The sequence below is a fragment of the Mesoplodon mirus genome (assembly GCF_964341445.2).
Source record: "Mesoplodon mirus genome assembly, chromosome: 17".
In the NCBI taxonomy this organism is placed as follows: domain Eukaryota; kingdom Metazoa; phylum Chordata; class Mammalia; order Artiodactyla; family Ziphiidae; genus Mesoplodon; species Mesoplodon mirus.
Genome location: NC_138993.1, coordinates 15,910,519 through 15,930,581, shown reverse-complemented (window position 1 = coordinate 15,930,581; position 20,063 = coordinate 15,910,519). Strand labels below are relative to the sequence as shown.

The 20,063-nt window shown below is 51.8% G+C and overlaps 1 protein-coding gene across 7 annotated transcripts in view; it reads right to left on the bottom strand.

The window, feature by feature from the left end:
• Positions 1 to 263: 263 nt before the first annotated feature.
• Positions 264 to 20,063, bottom strand: part of DHRS12 (dehydrogenase/reductase 12) — a 35,113-nt gene continuing 15,313 nt past the window's right edge. For 4 of the 7 annotated variants that reach the window (XM_082602063.1, XM_082602062.1, XM_082602064.1 and 1 more), the window contains 4 exons: positions 7,576 to 7,637; positions 6,200 to 6,304; positions 4,708 to 4,798; positions 3,684 to 4,311 (listed from right to left, as the gene is read on the bottom strand). In XM_082602063.1, the coding sequence (XP_082458189.1) occupies positions 3,857 to 4,311; positions 4,708 to 4,798; positions 6,200 to 6,304; positions 7,576 to 7,637 (713 nt within the window). In that variant the 3' untranslated portion in view covers positions 3,684 to 3,856. The other 3 variants (XM_082602068.1, XM_082602066.1, XM_082602067.1) reach the window with 3 other exon arrangements.

Below are 20,063 nucleotides of genomic sequence, written 5' to 3'. Positions count from 1 at the left end.
TCCATGCCACTTCTAATCATAGCAAATGTAAATAAACCAGGCCTCCCGTGACTGTTTATGTAAATAGGCACTGACCCTTGGCTCCACTTTGCTCCTGGGGCCTCACGGCCAGGCCAGGGCAGCGTGGCGCCCCCTCCTGGCTATCCTTCCCCCCCGCAGCCCTGCTTCCCTCAAACTGACAGTGACATGGAATCTTTAGGAAAAAACCACATCCTCAAAGGAGAAATTTACACGGGAAAAGAAGCTGCTGCAGAAGAGGCAGGTTCGCTCGTTCCCAGCCCCAGTCGTATTTATTTTAAAATAAAAGCTCCCATTCTGTGTGGCTCCTCATTGCTACAGGGGGTAACCTTTAGGGGGATTTTTTTTTTCCGTGAGTTTTAGCACACTTGTCAGTTAAATGCTGATGTTAATAGCTAACAAACATGTATCGAGGCTTTACGATGCACCAAGCATTCTTCTAAGTGCATTACGAGTAGTGCACTGAATCGTTAAAACCACCCCTTGAGGTAGGAAGCACTACGATCTCCACTGACGGGGAAAATGAGGCCCCCAGAGGGTAAGCAACCCACCTGTGGTCCCACAGTGAAGAGACGGTGGGTCAAGGCTTCAATACTAGGCTTTGTATAAAGAACGGGGCTGATTTCTGTGACTGCAGAAGGAGAGGAAGCCAGCTCAGACCACAGCAGTGGAATATGGGCCAATCTACGGGGACATCTAGACGTGGGGCCTGTGTACTGGGCCACACCTTCCCGTATTTTCTGAGGCGGTTCCAGCCCCGCGTTGGGTCTGGCCTGGCCTATTTAAATCTCTGAGCCAGCTCTTCCAGGATTTCAATTAGTTTCTCCTCTTCAGCCGGTGAGGACGATGTCCTAGCAAGAGGCAAATGTGTGGGCACTGGTTTCCGGTCTACAGGTGAGAGGGAAGAAGAAAGGTGTGAGCAGCGAGGCAGCATGGATGAGCCCCTGCCCGCCACTTGGGCCCCGGGTCAGTCATGTCACGGACGTCTGCCGGGGAGGGGCCCACACGGGACGTAGTTAGATGCCAGCCCTGCCCTCAAGGGTCCCCACAGACGATGAGGTGCTACAGAAGAGAGACCGAGTTGGGGAGGACAGGTGTCGGGCCGGGTTTTGAGGGACTCCAGCGGGCTGGGGGGAGGGTCCTCAGGCCTGGGTGCCGGCGGGGGTGGGGTTTGGGCTTGGGGAGTGTGGAGTGTTTGAGAACCGGCAGGTGGTGGTCAGAGGAGAAGGTACGGCCACACCCCCAGCCGCCACAGGGTCACCAGAGCTCCACCATGGCTCAGGCTCAGGCGGCCACATCCGTGGTGGGGAAAGAAGCGGAAGGCCCTGGCCTCCAGCATCCGCCCTCAGCGTGCCTCCTCTCAGGCTGCCCGTCGGGACGCTGCCCAGGTTGGGAGCAAACCCTCAACAGATAACGGCCCCCAGAAGCACAAAGAAGAGACTCATTCCCTTTGCACCAATGCTTGGACAGCTCCCATCCCCGGGTCTTCGGAGAGGGAGCTTTCATCTCCGCGGTGCCCACAGGGCCCGGCCTCGCCCAAGACTCAGAACAAGGATGACAACCCGAGGATTTCATCCTCAAGGGACCCAGGGTTCAGAAAGGTGGATGGGAAAAGCGGGTGGTGCGAAGTCAGAGGTGAGGCCCTTCACAAAGCACCCCGACAGGCGGAGGAGCCGCCCTGCCAAGGAAGGCCGGGCACAATCACGGGGAAGGGGAACAGTCCCTCCCCGACCCGAGCTGCACGGAGAGGAGGGTCGGGGGTGCCTCCACACCCAGGGAGGAAGTCACCTTGGAAGAAGCGGCCGCTGGGCTGCACGGTGGCCTTCGGGGCGAGGGCCAGCCACAGCACGGTGTCCGCGCCCTGGGCCTCAGAGCGCAGCCTGGCCCCCAGCCTGGCGTGGAACCCGGGCATCGACAACCGCACACCTGCAGGGGCAGGGGGGGCACGGACAGGGAGGTGAGGACAGCATCCTCAAGCCAGGACGCTGCCCGCGCTTGGCTTCTTCCACCGCCAAAACAACGTCGATGAAATGGAATGGGACCAGACTGCCCTCTTCCCACTTCAACACAGCATTCCTCCAGGCTGTTCAGATTTCACACAGCCTTGTCACAAAGCCCCCGAGGTGTCACCCTGTGGCCTGGGAGGGAAGTGCTGCTCACCAGAGCCCCGAGTCTGTTGGGTCCTGTGTCCCCTGGACCCCGGGCGCCCAGACCAGCCCGTCCCCTGGGAGCAAAATCTCCGGCACCGCCCCGCTTTCTATCCTAAGAAAGGAGGGTCACACTGAGGCCGAGAGGGGATCAGACTCCCGCTTCCTGGGTGAACCATCTCTCGCCAAGGATTCTGACCTCTCCGAGGATCCTGGCAGATGGTTCCTTGGGCTGCACTAGTGTTTCCTGCTTTTTAGGGAGGAGAGCAGTAAGAAGGGGAGGGGCTTCTTCCTCCGCCAAAGCTCCTCTAACTCGTCCTCCCCCTGCCCCCCACCCCCGGCTACACAGAGGTTCCCCTCCTGGTGTCGCCTCCCCAGGGCCCCCGTGCTCACCACGGGAGGCCCAGCCCCCCCTGCCCACAGACCTCGGGGAACACACTGTCCCAACAGTGAGCACACTGGGAAACAAAACTGTTCTCTCGTGAAGCCAAGGAAAGAAAAGAAGGCAGAGAAAACAACGTCTGAAAGCTGTAATGAGATCAGGATTTCAGAGAGAGAAAGGATCATCTAATCTAAGGCCCTCATTTTTTATATTAAAAATAAACTTTTTTCTTTTCACAGAAACAGTACTTGCTAATTGTGGAAACATTAGGAAATACTGATGAGCAAAGAGAAGGAATTTGAATCCTTCCGTCACAGCACTCGGGGAGGACAAGTGTCCATGGGCTCAGGCCCCTGCCCAGCCCTCCCTCGGGCTTCCGTGTCCCCAGACGGGCCATCTGCACCCGAGAGGCCCAGTCGTTGCCCTGTGACCTGTGGACAATAGAGGGCAAACTGCACCTTGACCCAGATGGTGGATCCAGGGGGTGGGCTTGGAGCACAGATTTTGCAAGCACACAGGTTGACACGAGGACTGTCAGGGTGATGTCCTTGGGAGGATGACAGGCTGGCTGCCCTCCACGGCCTGATGGAGCTACCTGGTCAGGCAGGGCTGGGCATGTTTCCCATCCGGAAGCGACAAGAAGTAAGAAGCCACCCTCTCGCGACACCCCTGGCCTGAGTCCCTCCTGGTGTGCTTGGCTGAGGACACCCCTTCCGCGTTTAAAACAGGAGGCTGCCAGACGTCCTCAGATCCGTGCCCCAGAGGGCTGGTCTGCGCCAGCTCTCCTAGCCAGGTCTCCATGGGATGCTATGTGACACCAACATACGCCTTCTTCCCTGGGGATATGGGTGTAGCAAATATAAGACGCTAAGGCACGTACCGCAAAAATAAGACCCTAAGGCACGTACAGCAAAAATAAGACCCTAAGGCACGTACCGCAAAAATAAGACCCTAAGGCACGTACCGCAAAAATAAGACCCTAAGGCACGTACCGCAAAAATAAGACCCTAAGGCACGTACAGCAAAAATAAGACCCTAAGGCACGTACCGCAAAAATAAGACCCTAAGGCACGTACAGCAAAAATAAGACCCCAAGGCACGTACAGCAAAAATAAGACCCTAAGGCACGTACAGTCTGGGGGACTGATACCTTCATTTAATGGTATAGTGCAGTTTTCCTTTCCCATAGACACTTCTCCCCAGCAGCGTTCAGGGCTGAACACATTTCCTGCACAGGCAGGTGCTCCGTAAGTTATTAACTCCCTCTCGTAGCACGAGTGCTGTGAGGAGCGACCTCATTTTCCACATCTCATGATTTCTTAGAATGAATTCCAAGGATGTATATACAAGTGTTAAGGCTTCTGCTCAACCGGCTTTCAGAAAGGATGACAGCGCGTATACAAGAGAGCCTGCTTCCCACGACGCCGTGGCCGGGCCCAGCCGGGACATCCTGGCCCCTCTGTGCCTCAGTTTCCCCATCTGGAAACGGGCATGCTGCTAGTGCCCACCGCGGCGGGGCTGTGAGGACACACGCGTCAGTATCCAGACACGGCTGTGGGCAGCTCTGGGCTCTCAGGTGTCCTGGGGGTGCTGCTGTGCTGCTGTTTTCGGTGCCCTTTTCAGGGAGGAGGAAAGAGCTACGGAGCCCACGTGATTTAGGCCACGGAGTTGGGAGGGACAGATCCCGAGGAGAGCTCTGCTCTCCCCCGCTGCTGCTCCAACGCGCTTCCAGAAAATTCCACTTGTCTCCTTCGGGACTGTTACCTGTGTGCATCACTACTTCTAGGAACCCGGGCAGCGGCGAGGTGGCCTGGCCTATCCCCACGTTCCCAGCATCTCCCGTTGACTTCCCTCGGTCCCCCTCGCCCCTCTCGGTTCAGTTCGTTCCTCTCCGACACTCAGTGTGCACTGGCTCCCCCCGTCCCGAGGGAGGGGCCCCCAGCCGCACCCCACCCCAGGGCCGCCCCCTCTCTCCGCCACGCGCGGGGCAGATTAACACCAGCTCCGCCTGTGAGGACCAGCCTGCCCCTCTCAGTGGAACCGAAGCCATTCCTAGTCCTCATGATACTGGTTTTAGGTCACTCCGGGGGAGAGTCAGTCCTGCAGCCGCCCAAGATATCTGTAGATGAAACGCAGGCGCCGTGGAAATGAAAGACCTACCTGGGGTGTCGACCCAGCCGGGATGCATGCACGAGAAGTGGACGTTCGGGTGCGCTCGGGCCCACAGCTCCGTCAGGACCACCTGCTGCCTCTGGACGGGGCGGGTGGGGGGCGAGGAACAAACGGGAGTGGGGGCAAGGGGGCTGCGGGCGTGCAGAGCCGGCCCCTACCCTGCCTCGCCCGCCCCCCGTGCTCTAGAATCCGCTCTCTACCCCACAAGCTCTGGCTACAACCCAGGGCTGCGTCGCGGCCCCTCCGTTTGAGACGCGGACAGACCAGCACCGGAAATGAGGGAACGCCGCACGCTGCCCGGGGGCCTCCCCCTCCCCTCCCCCCCCGGAAATGACACCCAGAGGGTCCTCTTTCCTAGTTGCTTGTGTTGCCGTGTTCGTTGCTGGGCCCCGCTCACTGTGTACCCTGGCCACCGGCACAGGCCGGCACTGAGCGGGTGTCCGTGGACATGTGAAGGAACTCCTGCCTTGGAGTGTAGGACGCGCACTGCGGATGCTTAGAGAACACAGCTGTTGCCAATTCCCTAACAAATCATCAAGTACCCCCCACTTAAGCCTCAGCTGCATGGAGACTACTGCCCAATCCCAGGGCAGTTTGATTACGCTTTGCAAAGAGCTCCATCTGGGCCTCATTTACGGAGTGCGCGGTTTGTTCCCATGTTCCCTGGAAAAACTGTCAAGAAGTATGGTTCCTTCAGTTGTCAGGATCGAGTCATGAGAAGTCATCCACCAGGAGCCGGCCTGGGGCTCGGTGAGGGAAAGCGCGGCAGAGCCAGGCTGCACGGGGGGCGGGGGGGGCGCGGACAGGCAGACCACACCAACAGGAGGGACAGCTGGTGGGCACTGGCAGCTTCACCAACGACGAGGGAGCCCACCCAAGTGACGAGCTGAGGGGCCAGGACTATAAATGTGGAAGGTATACAGCCGGCTTCTAAAAACAGCTGTGATGAGCTGATGTATGGCGGCCTGACTACACTTTCTGTTAAGATCGGGCATGAGATCTGGACCCCTGCCCTTTCCTTTCAGAGCTGGACGCACATGCCCTTCAAAGGGAGCCCGGAAACCCAGCATTGTTCCAGGGGCATCTGTCCAGCCAGTGAGCAGGGGCTGCCCAGGGAGAGAGGAGTGACCTCCTGGGTCCATATTCCCTCTGAGCCGTGCCGGGCAAGGAACCCCTGCTGGGCTCCTGCTGTGGCGGCCACCGGCTCTCACCATGCTCTTTGTGGGTCTAAGAAACCAGGGAAGAGAGGTGGCGGCTTCTGTGGCTCTTCCTAGGGGCGAGCTGAAGCCCCCCAGCCCCACCCTGGTCCAGGCAGAGCTGGGCTGGGCCGGGCTCCTGATGGAGAAGAGGGTTCTCTCTCCACTGGGGAACATTCAGGTGCTGCTGGGAATTACTAAGATCCAAATTAACGTGAATCCCAGAATTCGCCTTCCTTGGAAAAGCACCCAGGTGGCAGCCTTGAGAAACTCCCCTCACTCACTTTGTTTTGTGCATAGACCATGGTGCCATCGAACGCGGTCCTCTCTGACTGCAGGTCATCGGTATTCAGTTTCTGAACCAACATTCCTCCGGAGGAGACTGTTATCTGCAATAAACATAATGGAGATTTGTACAGAAAAGTTCATAATACCCTCCCATCCCTCTTCTCTGTCAAGCAGCGTCATATTGGTTTCTTGTTGCTACTGCAACAAATGACCACAAACTTAGTGGCTTATAAAGTCGCAGATGAATTCCCCCACTAGAAGCTCTGCAAGTCAGAAGTCTGAAATGGGTCTTATGGGGCTAAAATCAAGGTGTCAGCAGAGCTGCATTCCTTCTGGCAGTTTTAGGGGGCATCCGTTCCTTCCCTTCTCCAGCTTCTAGAGGCCACTCGCATGCCTTGGTTTGTGGCTGCACCATGCTGACCGCCTCTGCTTCCACTGTCGAGTCTCCTCTGACTCTGGCCCTCTTCTTAGGACCCTTGTGACTGCACTGGCCCACGTGGGTGACCCACGATACCCTCCCATCTCAATACCCTTAACTTAATCACAGCTGCAGAGTCCCCTTTGGCCACGTCAAGGTGACGTATTCATAGGTGCCAGGATCTAGGACCTGGACCTCTCGGATCAGGGGAGGTCATTATTCTGGCCCTCACAGCAGAGAGAATGCAGCTTGCGTTAACTGCCTTCCTCCCGACTCCTCTGATTTCCGTCACTGTAACCCATCAGCCTGTCCCCTCCCCTTTGAGTGGCAGGTTCTCCAGGAAGTGCACCCACCCACCCACCCACCCGCCGCTGACTGCCTTCCCCGGCCGCCCCTGCTCTTCAGGAGCCCCCCGTTCTGCAGGCTTTGCCCGCTCTCAGGTGGCACTGGGGAGGAGCCTACGGTGAGGGCTGGGGACTCGTTGGTTGTGTTTGGGCAGCAGCCACCCAGCCTCGGCAAGAGGCAAGAGGCCGGAGCAGCGGGGGTGGAGGGCCCCTGAGAGCGGGGCAGGGGGACAGGATCGACAGCCGGCTCCCAGGAAGTCTCTACTGCCAGAGTGAGCATTCTGGAATCCCAGGCCACGCCTACAAGCCCCTCAAGTACATGTGTCCTCAGGACAAAGCCGCAGGCTGACCCTCACCTTGAGCTGGATCCCTCCCCGCTTCACCGGCCCCTCCCTAGACCCACCTGGACACCGTCTGGGCTGGCCCACTGCTGCTGGATCTCAGATTATCAAACAGAAGGCCCATGGACCCAGGGGACAGAATTTGGCTCCCCCTATGGACGTGGACAGCATGGCCCCCTCGGGACAGTTGGGGCAACAAACGTAGGACCACTGATTTCCCATCAGGAGCAAAGTCATTTACTTACAAAACATCCCCAAAGTCAACTCACCACTCTGGGGTCGTGTTCTTTCTCCAAGACGGGGATCAGGGCAGTCGTGAGAACATACACACCTGGGGGAGGCACAGAGCGTTCATGAGGGGACGTGGGGCCATCTGGTGCCGCGGGACCCCCCCTCTCAGGTGGCCCCGGGGTGGTGGTGAGGTAGCACTGTTTACCTGCATCCTCCGGGTGAGCGGCAAGAGGCTGCCTGAGCTGCGGTCCCCTCCTCTCGGAGGGTTTCTAGTCCGATCGCTGGAACCCGCCCTGTGTTGCTACTACCCACTATCCTGTCCCTTTTCCAGCCTCATGGGCTTTCCTTTCCCCAGGATTGGAACAAAGATGCCTTAGAACCTCAGGAACCGAGACAATAAAACGTCCACGCCAGAGGAAGGAAAAAAGCAAACTACACAACAGTCTGTGATCCCACTTGGCAGAGGAAAAAAAATGTATATAGACACATATGTTCATTATGTCTAGAGTGTGCATGGAAAAACATGAACAGGAAATGTGAAATGTAGCAACACTGCTTAGGCCCCAAGGGTGGGATTAAGTAAAGCGTTTGCTTCCTTTGCTGGGCATCTCTGTATGGTTTGAAGTTGAATATTTCTACAATGAGCGTATAACCTTATGGTTATTTCTGCAATCATAAAAACTATATGTCTAACATTTGTTAACGAAATGAGAAAAATATTGTTGAAGTGTATCTGACATGGAGAGAGATTCACAGTACATGGAATGAGACGTTTACAAAATGGCAGGAGGAATAGAATTCCATTTTTGTGAGGAAAGATGTGTCAAAATGAAGAAAAAGTATCTGCAAGGATGATATTGCGGTGCACTGAAATGTTCAAAATGCTTATCTCTGAGTGGGCAATTATTATTTCTATGTTCTTATGCTTATCTGTTTGTTTTTTTTTCCAAACAATGAACATATATTGCCTTGTGTTAACGGGTTGGGGGTCGGGGAATTGAAATGAAAGCCCTGGGCTCTTTTGGGGCCACTCGTCAGAGTTTCTGCCTGCCCAGCTCTGCCCACCACCTTGAGCCTGGCCCTGCACCCAGGCTCACCGGAGCAGCCTGGTGTCACGGAAAGGGCGCTGGGGGCAGCCGGGAGCCTGGATTTGAGTCCTGGCTGGCACCTACCAGCGGTGTGACCATGGGCAGGTCGACAAAGCATTTCAGCCTTGGTTTCTTTACTTGTGAAAGGGAGCCCATAGCTGGACAGCCCACCTCCTAGGATCACAGGGTTCTGTGGTGAAACGAAAATGTGCACGTAGCCTGGACAGCTCTCTGTGCACACTGGTTGTTGCCATTTTATTTCATTATTATTATTATTCCTATTATTATTATTAGCAATTCTGAGTTGTGCTCTTCACGCCACACAGCGTTCTTAGTGTCTGCACCCCAGCTTGTCGTGGAAGGTGCCAGCCTCGTTAGTATTCATGGATTTTTAAAGTCTGGCAAATACTGGGTCTCTGACAGCTGTTGGCCTCCGTGCAGTGGCCTTGAACACTTTCCTTGCATTCACTGCTGGTGACTTTCTCTGTGATTTAATTTGCGAGAAGTAGAAAGGACTTCTGCCAAAAGCTATCAGCCCCATCAGCCTGCCATGACGGATTGTCATAAACGACTCCTTGGCGTAAAGGAAATGAAAGCTGGAAGCAGGTTCCACACCACAGGCCGGCACCCCTCCTCCAGAGGCCCGGGATGGGCCAAGGGCCGGACTCGCTCACCCCACTGGCGGGGGGCGCTCCTCCGAGATGGATGAGAGCTGGGGTAGCCCCTCTGCGCCTCTCCCCCGACCCAGGAGACGGTGGTGTGTTTTGTTTTCTGCTTCATCCTCTGCGAGAATATACCCTACGGGTATCAATTTAGATGCTAACAGAGTCACCGGCAGGAAGACTAGCTGGGCCATTCATCCCTACCAAATACACTCACCTGTAGGGCACAGCCAGGTGGTAGGTGATTTTTTAAAACTCCTGGAGAAACTGTTAGCAGCAGGCCTTCAGGGCCCTTTCTATCTTTAAAAAAAAAAAAATCTCCCGCATTCCAAATCCACAAAACAGGCCTCTCCCATCCTGCTCTCTGGGTCCCCCACCCCCCCGCAGCAGATCTGAGCCATCGTGTGCTTCTATATGCTTTTGGCCTCCTAGGTCCCCAGCTTTATCATTTCAAAGCACATATGTTGCTCTTCACACACAGCAAGCATTTCTTCTCCTTGAGAAGGAGATGAAGCCTCTCTCTTTCCAGCCACAAGTGATTTATAATCCTCCAGCCTCCTAGCCAGCTTTCTGAGGCCTTTCCTGTGTACCCTCAGCATCTTTTCAGGCCAGCAAAGAGAAACACAGGAAGAATCTGCTACATGCCCAGTATAACCTCCTTGTTCCTGCTCCGTTCTGCCTATGAAACTTCTTGCCTTGTACAGTCCTTTGAGGCTCCTATCTATTGCTAGATTGATGTTCCCCAATTTAGGAATCTCTGAATAAAGCCAATAAGATCTTTTAAAAGAATCTGCTAAATTAATAACATAAAAATATATAAGTAGTATGTATGTGTATATTTATATATATTATTATTATTATTTTAATTAAAAGAATTGGAATTAAGAGAATCCCAGAGAGGTTCTGTGACTTTTCCAAGTTCCCAGCAAGTCCACACAGAATGGAAAACATGGCAAATCTCCCTTTTCTTGAGTCATTCAACCACAGAGTCCTAACCAACTCCGGTGCCAAGGAAGTAGGAATGAATCCCATTGTCTGCAAGGCACTGCTCCTTTAGGATGAACATGGCACCAGCTATGTACTATCTCCCAGCTCACAGATCCTACCACGGGCCTGCTGTTCACACGGGCACCAATGCCACTCTCCTGCCCCAAAGCCCTTCAACACTCCAGGCGCCCAACCAAATTCAGCAGAAAACTCCTCAGCCTGGTGTGGTAGACTTCTTCTGGAGATGTGCCCCCTCCCCTCCCCTTAGGGCTGGGCCCTGCATCCTGTAACAACACGTAACCGAGGCATGACCCTGGGCCAGGCACTGTGTTTGAGCCAAGCAACCTCGACCCCATGGGCAGAGGAGACTGAGTTAGGGGTGACACCTGAGCCAAGCTGTGCCAGTCGAACCCTCCCTGCAAGAGCATGGGCACGGGACCCTTGACTCAGCGGCCGCCATATTTGGCCCATGTGCACGGAAAAGCATCCTGCAGAGACAGGAGAGCTGGGATAGAGTCTGTGGACAAGGGTCCCAGAGAAACAGGAAAAGTTCACCCCAGTTCCTCACGCTCTCCTGTCCTGTCCCTGACGCTCCCAAAGCCCAGCTGTGCCTCTGCCGCTAAGTTCTGTGAAGGCTGCCCTTGCCTCCCGCCCAGTAAATCAGTTTTGTTTAGTTGGCTTGAGTGGGTTCCTGTTCCTTGTAACCAGACAATCCCTAAGACACTGGGCTTGGTCTTAGCTAGAAAATCCACCAGCTCACCTGTGCTTACCAGCTAATAGGAATATCCTTGGAAAGGTGCAAGCAGTACGCTGCTGGAAACAGCTATGGGTGCCTTCGGGTCATTCCTATCTTAGTGTGAACCAGTTTAGTAACTTCCACTCCTCCAAGACTGACTAGCTAAGATCAGGGACATTTGGGGGATTCAGAGCTTTGATGAGGAGAGAAAAAAAAAAAGAGAACCTATTTTAGTCTGGGCTCCTGGAGGAGGGCAGGTCTGGGTGTAGGGAAGACACCTTCAGCCACAGGATAATGTGCCCAAACTGAGTTCTGCTCCCAGTAATAAGGAAAATAACTCATTATCATTATGACTCATTAGTATTTTTAATTTACACAATGCCTTCCTTCCAAGGAACTCATTATGTCGATGGAGGTTCATTATGAGAAAGAGATTTGGGTGCAGAATTTATGTTGGACACAGTCTTCTAAATACGGCAACAAGGACCTTTATGACATGGGCACGTGACTTGAAGCCAACCTCTCTCTATAAGCTCATTAGGAAGGGATGTTACACTGTGTCGAGCTGGGTAATGCTGAAGGAGGGGTGCGGGGTACTCTTAAAGCACTCCTGAAACCACACTTCCATCCGAATATTAAACTCATGGTGCTCCTGAAATCATACCATATCATGGGTATGATATATTTCAGTAGCATTAAAAGTATTGTTTGATGAGAAAAATCTACTGCAGTGTTTACATTTAGCACAGGAGAACTGATTGGAGTTTCTATTAAGAAACCTTCACAGCCAGCTTGAAATAAAGCCACTTTGGTTACCAAGTTGGGTGTGTTTGGGTATATGCTCCTACCAACTGTACTATCTGCCGGAGAAAATGACTGTCCCTCTACCCCTGGGAGGTTACTGGTGTAGATTCTAAAGGAGCAGACAGTTGTGTGATGAATACTATTTGGTACCTCTCCCATGGGTACAATAACACAAACATCCCATAGCGAGCCTAGGGGCCTCACACGCTGACTTTACAAATTATATAGAGACCATTTCAAAGGTCATATTACCTGGGGAAGCTGGGAGCACAGAGTCCCAGAGAAAATGAGGCATTAAGAGGCATTAGAGTCATCAGTTTCTCGTGGGTATTTACTCCTGGTTTGGGGTCAGACAGCGGTGAGGATGAGTCAGGTCGTTCCCTTTGCCCCCAACCTCAACTTCCCCCGCTTCCAGTTCCACTTGCTAATGCCAGACCCAGTGCTAAATACTAGGGATACTGTGAGAACTCCCTGACTGCAGGGTGTTCACTAGGCATTAACAGGTTATTATGTAATGAACCTACACCCACAGTGAGGTCAGTGCTGTGCAGAAGAGACTGTTCTGAGCACATGGGATGGGGTGGCGGTGGCATTGGGGCCGAGTGAGCAGTGAGGTGACACCTGAGCTAAGATTTAGAGGCGAGAGAGGCAGGACTAAGCTGGCAGGGTGCTAGGAGAGGGTAGGGACGGAAGGAGGGTGTCCAGGCGTGGAGCTCAGTCTGTGCAAAGAGCCTGGGGGTGGGAGGGCTCACTCAAGGGTGGCTGCAGCTGTGAGCAGCCGGAGAGCATTGTTTAAATGTGGGCATGGACACCTGTGAGCTCTACCTGTGAGGTGGGAAGGGTCCACCCGAGAGGAGAGGGGGGAGCTCTGGCACCTGTCTTGGGCTCCAGGTAACCCACAAAAGTGAATATGCTTTCACTTCCTTGTCCTCCCCAGGCCATCCAAGGCCTGTACCTCAGGGTGCTACAGCTAAACCAGTGTTTCTGGTGCAGGATGACTGCATCACTCCTTGCTGTCACAACCGAGAGGGAGGCTGTTGGTACTACACCTGGGGCACAAGGAAAGAGCCTGCTTTACAGCAGGGGGAGAATCGGCTTATTAAAAGCATGAAGGTGCTTAACTGGGGTTTTGTTTTCAAAACTCCCCAAATGGGCATGTGGTAGAACTGCTGTGAGTAGCTCACCTTTAAAAACACCCACGGAATCCCAGCCAGATCATCCGATAAGGTCCTGGGCCCCCGGGCCAGGATGGGGCCGGGCACCTCACTGGCTTCCTGAATTGGGGCCAGTGCTCCTTGGCTGGGAGAACAGGGGGCGTGGTCCCCACGGGGCCCCGAGAGAGCTCGCCTGGTCGGGCACTGCAGTGGCTCAGACCCCACCCCGGAGTGGCGGGCAGGCAGGTGGGGAGGCCCATCGTGGCCCAGGGGCTCAGCTCTGGAAGGTGTTTCTGCCTCATCCAAAGCAGCCTCAACGGCTGGCAGAAAACCAAAGCCAAGGGGCAGATGATCTCTGACCTTTGGGTTTATCCATTCTGCCCTTAGGAGGGCTGCACAGGGCCCCCCCGCCCCAGTGCAGTTTTAGACCAAGAGCCTCACCCAGGGCTCCAAAGCCCTTCTGGGGGCCGAGGGGTCCTACCTTGTAGCTTCAGGAGCTCCAGACCCCACCAGTCTCCCCTGGTGCCTGAAGTCTGGCCTCCTCACCCCCAATCTATCAGCCCTCTGGGTGAAAATGTCTCGAGAAGGAGAGGAGTGATGAGCTAGGGCTTGCCCTAGAAGGTATTAAAATGTATGTGAGTAACGAGAATAGTGCAGTCGTGACAATAATGACTGGATCAGTGGAACGGACTGGAGCTTGGAAAGAGCGGCAGCTTAGTGAGAATTTGGTACATGAGGGAGAGGGCATCACAACTCAAAAGAAAGGAAAGGTTACGCAGTATATAAGCAGAGCTGTGGCACTGCTTATTAAAAAGCGTGAGAAGAAAGAGAGAAAGAGAGAGGAGAAAAGGGTCCTTACCGACCTAATACCCACATAACTTCCAGTGGACGAAAACACTAAATAAGAGAAAATGTTGTAAGAAAATAGGGGGAAAAAAACAAGTATTTAGAGTAACCAGGATTTTTTTTTAACCATAAAAATGAATAAATCAGTCTTAATAATAAATATACAGCCTGACTACATAGAAAATTTAAACTTGTGTGTGACCAACCAAAGCACCAAAAACAGAATTAAAAAGTAATTTGCTAAACTGGTTGGGGCGGGGGGTCAGGGAGGAAGGCACTTGTGATAAATGTGCCAAAGAAGGCTTATAAACCAACAGTTTAAAAGACGATGATCACAATTGAAAAATGGGCAAAGGACATGAACAGGCAACTCCCAAAAGAAATACAAATGGCCAATAAATAACCACCATCGCCAAGTTCAATATCACTAGTAACCAAAGCAATGCAAAGAAAAGTAAGATGCCAGATTTCATCTATCACTTTTGCAAAGATCATTCTTTTGGGGATGATGGGTGGGACCCAGAGTTTGTTGGGATAGGGAGAGATAAATGCTGAGGTGGGAATACAAATTGCTCCAATTTTTCTGGCGGGCAATTTGGTTCATGTATAATGTATTTGGCAATTTGGTCAAAGGTCTCAAAAATGGTCACAAACTAGGTGTCTGTAATTTCACTCCTAGGAATCCATCCTAAGGCAATAACCAAAGATTCACACAAAAATGTATGAACAAAAGCACTCATGGTGGAATCATTTTCAATAGTGAGAAGTTGGAAACAAGCTAAATATCCCACAATAGGGGATAAACATACTAAATTATAGCACATTCATACAATAGAATATATTCTCAATAGAAGTAACATTTTAAAGGATGTTTAATGACATGAGAAAACATTTATAATATAATGCTACCTGGAAAAACACAAGACTCAGAGTGGTACACACACTGTGGCCCCTCCTCGGAGTAGGGGACACACATAGAAAAAGGCTGGAAAAAATAGACCCATGTTAATGATGGTTTTATCTTAATGATGGAATTACAGGAGAGTTTTGGTTTCTCTTGGATACTTTTATTTCCCTATTTTCTAAAAGAAGACACATTTGTCTCACGATTAGAAAAAAGCGATCCTGAATAAACACCACCTCCCTACCCTGCCCCCACCACAAAGTCCTAAGATGGCACCTGCTAAGATGAGCACAGATCCTTGATTTACTGAGCTGTGAGCTGGGACCCAGAAAGGAGTGTAGCCCAAGGGAATGAGAGAAAGGAGACAAAATGTTTGCAGGGAAGCAACAGAGGAGGCGTGAGGAAGGGAACTGGGAATGGTGTAGAATGTGGGATGCTGCTGAAGCCATACTGGTTTTGCTGGGGCCCTGATAATACTCCAGCGTCCATTCGTTCAGTCGTTTGAAGAGATCAGAGGGGCTTGGGCACCTTGGGGCCAGATTTCAAAACAGGAGAAGGACACCTAAGGGAGCCCTCTGATGTAGCTGGACAGCAGCCCTCTCTCCCTCTCCCTCCTCCTGCATCTTCCTCTCTCCCTGCATCTCAGGGGCTTCTTAGGGGAGAGGTGGTGCAGAGAAAATTCTAGGACAACGATGGGGTCCCTGAGGAATGATGGGAAGGCCAATGAGACACTGAGGCTGGCTGATCACCTTTTCTTTTGTGACTACTGCCTGCTTTCCAATTTTACCCAGAACCAGGTGGGCTCACAGAAATCATGAACTCTGGCTCCAGTCAAGGGTTCCTCATGGGGTCACCTTCCCTCACCCCAAGACTCTCCTGGACAGCAAGACTGCCATATCTCCATCCACAGCCTTTGCGCATTCCACTATCCCTGGAATAGTGGAAGGACTTCCTCTGGCCTCTGCACAGCACAGAAGGTGCCTCTACGTTTACTCCTCACCAACTGATGCTCTTTAGCACCTATTATTATCAGGCGTGAGCAGGGTGACCTGTGCTCTAGGCTGGAGGGAAGCCAGTTCCCCTTCTAGGAGTGCACTGATTTGACGAGGGCGCCTCAAATCAGTCATAGTAAATAGTCGGCTTCTCACCAAGAAACAGACTCACTGTGCTGAGAGCTATGATACTTTCCTATCTTTTTGCTTTTTCTTATATAGTTTTACATCCAGTAAAATTCTGTGTGTGTGTGTGTGTGTGTGTGTGCAGCTCTATGAGCTCTTGCAAATGCATACAATTGGGTAACTCTATGCATTAGATTGTGGTGTGATTCACAACCGTTCCGTCACCCCAAATATTCCCTCACAGTCACCTACTACCTTTGTGGTCACACCCTCCTCCCACCCCTAACCACCAGCAACCACTGACCTGTTCTCAGTCCCCATAGCTTTGCCTTTTCCAGAATGTTATATAAACAGAATCATACAAAAAACAAGATATTTTGCTCATTAACTATTTGGGGTTAACAGTTACCACATCAAACTCAGATGACCCATTTCCAAAGACGTAGAATGTAATAAAATAGACCCTTGTCATAGATTACTGTTTGACAATATTCACCCTCTCTTCCCCAGTTTCCTGGGAGGACTATGTTTCCCTGACTCTTGATTTTGGGCTCTGTGAAATGACTTGCATTGGTCAGCTGGACGTTAGCAGATCTGAAGCAAGCAGGGGCTTGCAATGTGCTTGCACACTTGGGCTTCTGCTATTGCCACTGGAACATACTCTGGCCAGCCTAATGGTCCAAGGAGGATGCAAGAGTTTGGAACATGATGCAGACCCAACTTGCTGCTTAGAGATACCCTACTGAGCTCAGCTGATATTAGCCCAACCAGCAGACCTGCATAAGAGTCAACAAGAAATACATGCTTATTTATTGTATGCCTAAGAGATTTGGGGGTTGTTTGTTATGTAGCAAGAGATGACAGATACAAGCCTATAGCAAAAATGGACCAACTGTAATTTTGTTGTCCTTTATTTAGGAAGGTGAGTCACTCAGACTCTGGTTTCAAACTACTTCTAATCCTGTTTCCTTGTTTATGAAATCCATAAAGTTGTTATGAGAATTGAACGAGATAGTCCAAGAAAAACACTTAGTGGAGCCCCTGGCGCATGGAAAGTGTTCAGTGCGTGCCATTATTATTACTATTATTATTATTAAGGTGTTTCTGGACCCTGGGTCCCTGCTTTAAACAGCAGTTACCATCGGGTGTGGAGCTATGCCGGTGAGCAGAAAGCTCCAAATAACAGAATGTGAAGGGAGAGAACATGTACCGTACACTGATGTACGTATGTCCTTCCAAAGTGACCTCAGCTGAACTTTCCCACCTTCTGCCAAAGATCTAAGGCACCACTGCCTGTTTATTACAGTCAATTAACTGATGACACAGCTGTCTCGGAGGAGGTGGATGGCATCCTTGTCTCGTGTGCCGTGGGTGAGAGGGGCTGAGATGCGGGGGAGAGTTGTGATCGGCTGATGCTCGGGCTGTGGCCAGCTGCCAGCACAGCACTCAGCGAAGCACTGCGCCCCTACCCACCACCCCCCACACATCCGTCTTCACTCCTCACGGACTCTGAATGCCACTGAACGCCAACAGGCAAAATGGATATGGTTTGAGAAGACCCGAAACACAGGGGCAAGAACAGCAACCAAACAGCATCTGTCTCATGAGATCACTTTACCTCCACACTTCGTCTCCCCACAAATCTACCCTGGGGCAGCTCATTTTTGTCCCTAGGAGAGTAAACTATGAACACCTCTCCATGCCCCACCCATCCCCGCAAAAGGAGAGGGAGAATGATTTCCAAACTTTATCTGATTCACAGACTGTGATGTCTTCACAAAGAGCCACATGCAGCCATGGGCTCTGACAGTATTTCACTAATCCACCACCTCCCGAACTCTTAGGATCTGGTGATAAATTCTGAAAATCCTATTGTGTCCTGTCTTCAGAGTATCAGGAATCTACTGATGTTTGGCTGGGGATTGGAAGTATTTCTAGAGGCCAAACTGAATCTTAGAAAATAGAAAACCACCTAACCTGTGTTACATAATCAGGCCATGAAAACATGTTTCATATTAGAAAGGCAGCCAGCAGTTTCCTAGGACTCAGACAGAGGTATGGGCTGTTTGTCTGGCTCCGGACCTGCTTCAGAATGACAATATTTGAACCCCTCTGTATCTCCTCATCTGTAAAGCAGAAGCACATCAAGCTGCCCTCTCTGTCACTGACTTGCTTCTGTGTACTGGACTACGTCTTCCCCTCTGGAGAGGATGAATAAATATTAAGCATGAGAATTACTATGCTTCTCAGAGAGGTTGGGAAGATCAATAAAATGTTTCTAACATGGGTAGGAAATGAAAATGAAAGATATCAAGGTCCTTAGAAGCAGACCGGATCCATAACAAAAGTACAACATAATTAGCTGTATAATCAAAAAGGCAAAAGCAAAAGCAAACAATGATAAATAATAAAATAAAATTTTTAAAAAAGGGAATTCCCTGGTCGTCCAGTGGTTAGGACTCTGCGCTTTCACTGCGGTGGCCTGGGTTCAGTCCCTGGTGGGGGAACTAAGATCCAGCAAGTCTTGCGGCGTGGCAAAAAAAAAAAAAAAGGCAGTTCCCTTAGAGTCTATCAGATCTGCCCCACATTCTCAATCAATGCAGATTCCCAGGAGGCCCTCTAAGCAGTGCCCCCAGCCCTGGGCCATGCTTCTCCTGGCATGGCTGGTCACTCCCCTCCCAGCCTCCCTTTAGAACTTATCTCACGATAACGCAGTGATGGGTCTGAGGGAGGAGAGGCTGGGGGCTGGTAGAACTCATCTTGGTTATGCACATGGGCTCTGGAGGCAGACAGACTTGGGTTCAAATTCTGGCTCCTCCACTTGACCTTGGGCAAGTTATGCAAGCTCTCTCAGTCTAGTGTTTTCATCTGTAACGTACAGGCAGGAATACTTCCATCATAGGGTGGTCACGTGGGTTCAGTGCCATATATACGTACGCCACCCACGAGTGCCCAGCATGCAGCACACACCCAGTAGAATTTAGCTGGGTGGTGGATGGGCGGGTGGGGAAGCAGCAGAGCGGGCTTCATCCTGTGCAACCCCACAGGGTCCTGCACTTTTTGAATACAGGGGCCCCCTATGTTTGTTTGGCACTGGGCCCTTCAAATCACAGAGCTGGTCCTGGAGAGCAGCCACCTGGGAGGCCAGCTGCTAGGACCCTAGGAGTCCTTGCCGTCCAGGAGAGTTAGGAGGCAAACCCCGGCATGACCCCACATTTGCGTACTTTGGGTACTTTGGGCAGGGATACCACATTTGGAACAAAGCGAACACTGGGAATATTTTGTACTAAACCTGCAGCGTTTCATAGCAAGCTCCCGGGGATTTGTTTAAGAAGAAATAAATGCAACCTCAGGGCCGGGGAGAAAGGTTCTTCCCCGCTCCAGATGCTCTCTTTCTCCTGGAGGGAGAACAACGAACAGCCTCCCTCAGCCCCTCCCTCTCTCCACTGCGAGGACGGGGACCACTTTAAAAACGGAGTCAGTTTAGGAGCAGTCACCTGGGCCTGCTGAGCTCTGCCCCCCACGTCTTCCTCCTCCTGGGAGGGGTTGGTGGTGTCTGTCTGAGGCCAGCCAGATGCCACAAAGCAAGTGAGGCTGGTTAACTCTGGGCTTTAGCATCAAGGAAGCCATTTGGCTCTCACGGGCGCCACACCCTTCAACCAGCCTTATCTGTAACAACAGGGATTCGGGGCTTTCCTCCACGGTCTTACTCCTCAAATTGTTCAGTTCTTGGCTGGGAAGAGGGTTACTATTTAATGGACACCTTCAACGACAAACACAGGAACCCCCGCCATGCATCTTGTGACTTAGGATGAATTAAAGTGCCTTATTAAAAGCTTCACTTCCTATGAGGAAGTGGTATAGTCACTGGGGAGAATCTTAGATTCATTGCATCTCCGAGTTAAAAGGCACCGAAATAGTCTACAGTTGGTCCCTGACTTATGATGGTTTGAATTACGATTTTTTGACTTATGATGGTGCGAAAGCGATACACATTAGGTAGAAGTCGCACTTCAAATTTTGGATTTTGAACCTTTCCTGGGGGTGGTGATGTGCGGTATGACGCTCTCTCGGGATGCAGGGCAGTGAGCCGCAGCTTCCAGTCAGCCAGGTGATCACAAGAGCGAAGAACCCTCACACTTACAGCCATTCTGGACCCAGACAACCGTTTTGTTTCTCACTTTCAGGACAGTATTCAATAAATTACATGACATATTCAATACTTCA